At 48.2% G+C, this 6,366-nt stretch overlaps 1 protein-coding gene across 1 annotated transcript in view; it reads left to right on the top strand.

Annotated features, from left to right (window-relative positions):
* LOC107095277 (GON-4-like protein) overlaps nt 1–6,366 on the top strand; it is a 41,546-nt gene that overhangs the window by 24,738 nt on the left and 10,442 nt on the right. Inside the window, exons 16-23 of the mRNA XM_015391295.1 lie at nt 789–975; nt 1,053–1,203; nt 1,313–1,463; nt 2,476–2,592; nt 2,672–3,655; nt 3,732–3,957; nt 4,032–4,189; nt 5,638–5,835. Coding sequence (XP_015246781.1) covers nt 789–975; nt 1,053–1,203; nt 1,313–1,463; nt 2,476–2,592; nt 2,672–3,655; nt 3,732–3,957; nt 4,032–4,189; nt 5,638–5,835 — 2,172 coding nt within the window. The remainder of the gene's footprint in view (nt 1–788; nt 976–1,052; nt 1,204–1,312; nt 1,464–2,475; nt 2,593–2,671; nt 3,656–3,731; nt 3,958–4,031; nt 4,190–5,637; nt 5,836–6,366) is intronic.

Raw genomic sequence — 6,366 nt, 5'->3', positions numbered from 1 at the left:
TTTCAATTTAAAATGTCAGAAAATTTCAAGGTTTTATCCAGCAGCCCAAGAAAGCTTAGTTTTGACTTCGACAACATACAAATTAAAATGGATGAACGGGTCCACCCCTTTGGAATGGGGGTCGTTTGGCTTCTTTTGTTAGCCTGCAATGACCCAAACCTGTCTATGTCTCTGAAAGGGGGTAATAAAAGGGAAATGTCGGCCTTGCTGAACAGGTGAGGTTCTCTTCCCCTGTAAAGAGGTTGGGGCTGCGATAAAGCAGGAAGGGATCAACTCAACTGCTGCGTCGTAGGTTTTTGAATGTATTAATCTGAGTACACCCCTTCTGTTTGAAGGAGAAGTCTGATCATATTCAGAATATCAATAACGGTGAGGTCAGTGGCTCTACAGAAAAACGGCGCCCTCTGCTGCTGCTTTTGTGTATCGACCCCAGACAACTGTATTTAACGGAAACAAACCGTGTCTTATATTCGGGCCAATACTGGATTAGTAAAGAAAAAGTCCGCTCATATTCAGAATTCAAACTTCAGAAAGTACTTTAATTATAAAATTATTACATTTTGGAGCTCTAGCTGCAGAACGTCTGAGGATGAGGAGGCAGCATGAAGGCCCAGCTCTGATGTCATTACTGCAGTGTATATGGGAGGATCATTTTGATATGAAGTTTAAATTTTAAGTTGGTCTTAGAGGCCCAGCGATGTGTGCGAATTGATTCCTGAAGATAAACGGAGAATAGTTCCACCTGTATTAATCACCTTCAGGTCTGATCTCCATTTTCTCTCCTCTAGGTGGAGCTGCAACAGTTTGCTAGTCGCCGCCTGGAGCTCGGTCTCCCCAGCAGCTTTAGAGCGTGTAACCTGCAGGGGGCGCTAGATCTCCTGAAGGAGGTGGAGCAGAGAGAGAGACCTCCACCCGCTCGCCTCGGTTCCACAGCGTCCAAAAGGCTGCTGCCTAAAATGACTCCGACTACCAGCAGTAAGACGGAAACCAGGTTCTGACAAATAACCTCATTCTCTGTCCTGAAGGTCATTTTTGTTTCCGCTCCTGTTCAGGTCTTGCTTTCCCGCTACTGCCTGCTGACACCGCCTGGCTGTTCGCCACACGGCCGGTGTTCCTGTACCCAGAGCTACTTCCTGTATGCAGCTTGGACCCCGCCTTACACAGCAAGCATCAGCGAAGACTTTTCACAGCAGGAGAGGACGGGTAGGAGTGGGAAACCGGCTACTGATTCATCTAGCGATAAAAAGACGAAAGCTATTTTTCAGTTAGACTGAACACCAACTGACCTTTTTCCCATGATGCCTTGCTGCAGGCTGATTGCTCTGGGTCTGAAGCACTTTGACGGGGCGATTCAGTCCGACCAGCTGATCAGCTCCTACCTGGTCTGTAAAAGTCGCCAGCGCATCAGGAAACGTATCCGAGAGATGAGCGGCCCAAGAGCGCCGCAGGACGGCGCCATTAAGGTGAACAGCTGCTCCATGACGCCGAGCGGAGGATTTCATCAGAGATTTCTGAGACACTACCTGAAGGAGAGGGTCTGTTTAGTGTCAGTAGGTGACTTTACATCAGAGACCATATAAATTACATGTAGCGTTCCCCAAGGGTCAACCTTAGGATCCCGTCTTTCTCAAGGTCTACCTGCTCCCCCTAAATAAGATCCTAACAAAATTAGCTACCATAGCGATGCAGATGACACCCAGCTGGTCATCACTATGTCACCAGGTGACGACGAACCTATTCCAGCTAAAAGCAGAGAAGAAATCAACACATGGATGAACTAAATGTTCTTCATCTGAATCAAACTAAACTGAAATCATAGATTTTGGAACAAATGAAGAGCGTTTCAAAGTTAGCATCCAGCTTCAGCTACTCCAGCTAGAAAGCAGCAACCAGGTGTAGTGACGAAATCAGACCTGAACCTTCAGAGGTTCATAGAGACGGGAACAAAGCGGATGTTCAATCACCTGAAGAACATCTCCAGGATTAAAGGACTGATGTTGAAAAACTACTTCCCGCTTCGTTCATCTTTAGAAAAATTGATCCCTGCAGCAACATCTCCACAGCTCTGCCTAGAAAGTAGATCAGACAGCTGCAGCTGATCCAGATGCTGCTGCCTGCATCCTCACTAGAACAGAGAAAATAGATCAGACAGCTGCAGCTGATCCAGATGCTGCTGCCTGTGTCCTCACTAAAACAAAGAAAGTAGATCAGACAGCTGCAGCTGATCCAGATGATGCTGCTGGCAGAAGAAAAAGCAGCTTTTAGTTCTAATGCTCCATTAAGTCCCAGAAAGGTTGAAGAGTTGAAATTCTGAAGCAAGATTGAAAATCTTAATTGTTTAGAGGCCTTAGAATGAACTGTCTAAAAATTATTTCTGCAGCTTTATTTTTTCTTTCTTTTCTCTTTGAATTTTTTGTGCCACTTAAATTTGCTCTATAAACTTTGTTTTATTTGGTTCTGCTTTTTTCTGAGCAGATGTTTACGACCCAGGGAGTTGTTCCTCCGCTCCCTGTCGCCTGCAGCAGGGTCGACCCAGAAGACCAGCGCCCCCCAGTGGACAGAGATACTTCCGCCATGCCAAAGTGGCTGAAGGTCAGAAGATCTACAGCGATTTGTTAAACTCCTGTTGTCTGATTGGCTAACTGCTGACCTGTGATGTTTCCACCCGTAGAACAGTCAGCCAATCATCCACAAGACCCGTCTGGGCGGCAACCGTTACCCCCCCTCCCTCCCCCCGGGCTGCACCCTCCGGCTCCACCCCTCGTATTTATGCAAGTCCCAGGCGCCTCGCCGTGTCCACAGACGCCTTTTCACTCTGGCCCATAACGTGGCCCTGCTTCCCCTCGCCAAAGCCCCGACGGACCAGCCTCCGGAGCAGCAGCCAATCAGCTGTCTCCCTCCTCCTCCTGCTGATTTGCCGTCAGATTCCTCGTCTGTCTGCAAGGCCGTTCTTCATCCAAGCCCCTCCCACCCTGCGCCTCATGACGGCCTCACGTTCGGCCTTCCCGTTGGACAGACGTCCGCTCCGTTGGGCCCCCCTCTCAGCACTACAACCCCCATAATGCCTTGCTCAGCAGCATCACAAAAATCCGGCTACTTTCTTCTCCAGATGGTTTGGACACCTCCAGGTTCCTGTTCTGCCGCGTTCCCCCATAATGCCGTGGGGCAGGAGCTCATCAGACCAGTCACACAGGAACAACCAAATATTCAGAGCCCCCCACCTGAAGACGACATGATGGTGGGGGACAGCTCTCCTTCAACACTTAGTCCATTCTCATCCAGCGCTGGAGACAAAGAGGAGGAGGAGGAGGACTGGTCTGTGATGGGAGTCGATCTAAAAGGAGGCGGCGAAGCAAACGCAGAGGGAAGCGAGGTGGGAAGAACACAGGGTGGCGGTGACCAGGAAAAGGAGGACACAGACGGGGAGGAGGAGGAGCAGGGGGGCGATGAGGACGAAGGAGGAAGAGAGGATGGGCGAGGAGAGGGAGACGAGGACGGAGACAAGGACCGGCGGGGGGACGAGGAGGAGGATGAAGAGGACGACGACGAGGAAGAGGAGGAGGAAGACTTTGATGACCTCACACAAGATGAAGACGAAGAGGAAGTGATGTCGTCGGCGTCAGAGGAGTCGGTGCTGTCTGTTCCAGAGCTGCAGGTAAATAAGTCTCCAGGTGGTGGACGGTGTCCTCCGCAGCAGTGTTGTCATGACTACAGCCCCGCCTCTCCCGCAGGAGACGATGAAGCAGCTGACGTGGCTAGCAGCGGAGCGGCGCCTCTGCGACGCCGACTCCGAGGACGACCAGTCCCCGACCTCACAGGAGGACGAAGACGAGGAAGACGACGAGGCTAAGGGGGAGGAGCCAGACGAGGGGCGGGGCTTTAAGACAGATGGAGACAAGGAGAGACCGTCTGGAGAGAAGACGCCTAGAGGACGAAGGTGTTCAGGACGAGGACGAGGTGAGATCCGTCCATCGAGGACGTTTGATCCTGCCGCCCGCCTCGTACTCCAATAGCCTCCTGTCCTCTCACAGGTCGCACCCGTCCCCTCCGTGGTTTGGCGAGGACGCGTCAGGACCGTCTCAGTAAGGACGCCTCCAGGCTGTCTCTGCTGTACGACGAGAACCTCCTGGAGAACGACCCACTGAGGGAGAGCAAGGACGCGGCGTTTGCTCAGAGCTACCTGACCCGGGTGAATGTCCTGAACGTCCCCCACTGTGGGACAATAACAGTCTCTTCTCTAATCTCCGAACTTCTTTCAAGGTTTTCTGTCACAGCTGCTAGAATCCAGAAAAATAAATCAGATTCAATTCAAAGCTCGTCGTCCATTTGTTCGCAGGGGAATTAAGTTTGTATTCATTCCAGTGAAGCCGGAATACACTATACGAATTTTTGCCTTTTTCGGAGTTGAGGTTAAAATATCGGATCGGGATCGGATTCCTAAAATAAACTCAGAGTTGATGTAGATCGGTTTATTTACTTAATATCCGTTGGTTTTCTTCCTCTCTGATCTGTCGATATACAGTAAAGATTCTGTTTTTACTGTTTTTTTAGGGGGTTAAATGTTTCACATCAGCAAACAAAAAGACTTAAATCTGATTTAGATGCTGCTGTGTGACCTTAAACAGACGTCAGTGGTGGAAAACCCTCCTGTCTGAATTTAACTAATTCTGCACAGCAGGGCGGGTCCAAGTTCCTCCACCGTGATGTCATCAGAAACACAAGGTCATTAGAGTTAGGGGGTGAATACTTTATCACACAAAGCCAGTTTGGTAAGGACAGGTTATTTTTTATTTAATTTACAAAGTCATTGTTTAAAAACTGTTCATCGCTACTCGGCTAATCTTTATCCAAAAATATAATAAATCTTAAAGGAATAGTACACCCAAAACATAATTAGCCTTCATTTTCTACTCACCCCCATGCTGAACAACACTCTGGAGTACTTTTTTGATATCTCAAATGCATCTGGAGATCTGGGAGGCTTCTTGCTGTCTGCTGACATTCAAATAATGGAGGTCTATGGAATACATTGGACGAGCAGTATGGAGGAATATTGACACGTTTTTTGTGGACTTTTATGGACCTTTCTGTCTCGGGCGCCATAGACCTCCATTATTTGAATGTCAGCAGACAGCAAGAAGCCTCCCAGATCTCCAGATGCATTTGAGATATCAAAAAAGTACTCCAGAGTGTTGTTCAGCATGGGGGTGAGTAGAAAATGAAGGCTAATCATGTTTTGGGTGTACTATTCCTTTAAACATTCAAATGAAACAAAAAAAAAAAAAAAAGCCAGAAGCAGCCTGTGATTTAGGATGTGCGTCCATCTAGTGTTGGCCTTCATAGGTTCTTTCCGATTGGTCAGTTACCCAGAGGTGAAGGTTTGTCGCCACCTACAGGCTGCAGCCTGTATCTGCATCACTGCAATCTGATTTTTTCTCTGTTGATCAAATCTTTATTGCTCATCAAATAGGAAACCTTAGAAGGTATTCTTTTTGCTTCTGAATTTATGTTTGCAACATTTATATTCCTAAACATTTTGATAACTTCTAGTAAAACTCAAACTCAAAGTTTTATCACAGCGAAGTGTTTTAGGTTTAGAACCTTCCAGAAGCTCACTGTGAAACTCTGTGTCTTCAGGTGCGTGAGGCCCTCCAAGGTGCGCCGGAGCAGGTGCAGGAGTTTGTTTCTCTGCTCAACAAGTTTGAGCAGGTGGGGGAGGGACAGGAAGTGACGCAGCTGTTCAGGAAGCTGCGCTGCATCCTGGGAGATCAAACCGACCTGCTGCGGGACTTCGCTGCTTTCCTGCTTCCTGAGCAGGCGCTGCTGTGTGGACTGGTAAGATTAAAGAGACGGCATCTAACTACTTTTTATTGCTTAAAAATATTAAGTATTGGTTTCATAAATACATTAAAACTTAGATTGAGATTTTTATAAATGACCCGGTAGGTGGAGATAAATCATGAGGGGGCGGGGCTTCACAACAGATGAGGTTTCAGGCTTTGTGCTGGACAGGTGGTGTAATATGACGGGATGTGAATAGGGCTTGGGCGTCATGACATAATTACATTGTGTGGCCGCCATGTTGATGGCCTCCTTTACCGCGGCTCAGACTACTGCCTACGACTACCGTGTACTGTACTCCCTCTCAGCCGTGTTTTAATTTGATTAATTTCACCTTAACTTGATTTCAACCATGGTAAACCGTTGCTGTATTGTGGGCAGTAACAGCGCAACACATGATCGCCATGGGAACAACATAGAAAATGGGTTAACTTTCCACCGCTTTCCTGCCTGGAGGCAGAGATAGAGTCGTCGGCTAGCTTGGATCGCGGCTGTAAGACGACCGAACATAACTTTCCACAGTAT

This window comes from Cyprinodon variegatus, unplaced genomic scaffold (assembly GCF_000732505.1).
Source record: "Cyprinodon variegatus isolate N-32 unplaced genomic scaffold, C_variegatus-1.0 Scaffold534, whole genome shotgun sequence".
Lineage (NCBI taxonomy): Eukaryota > Metazoa > Chordata > Actinopteri > Cyprinodontiformes > Cyprinodontidae > Cyprinodon > Cyprinodon variegatus.
Note: the sequence above shows the minus strand (reverse complement) of the source record. Positions and strands in the feature narration are given on the sequence as shown.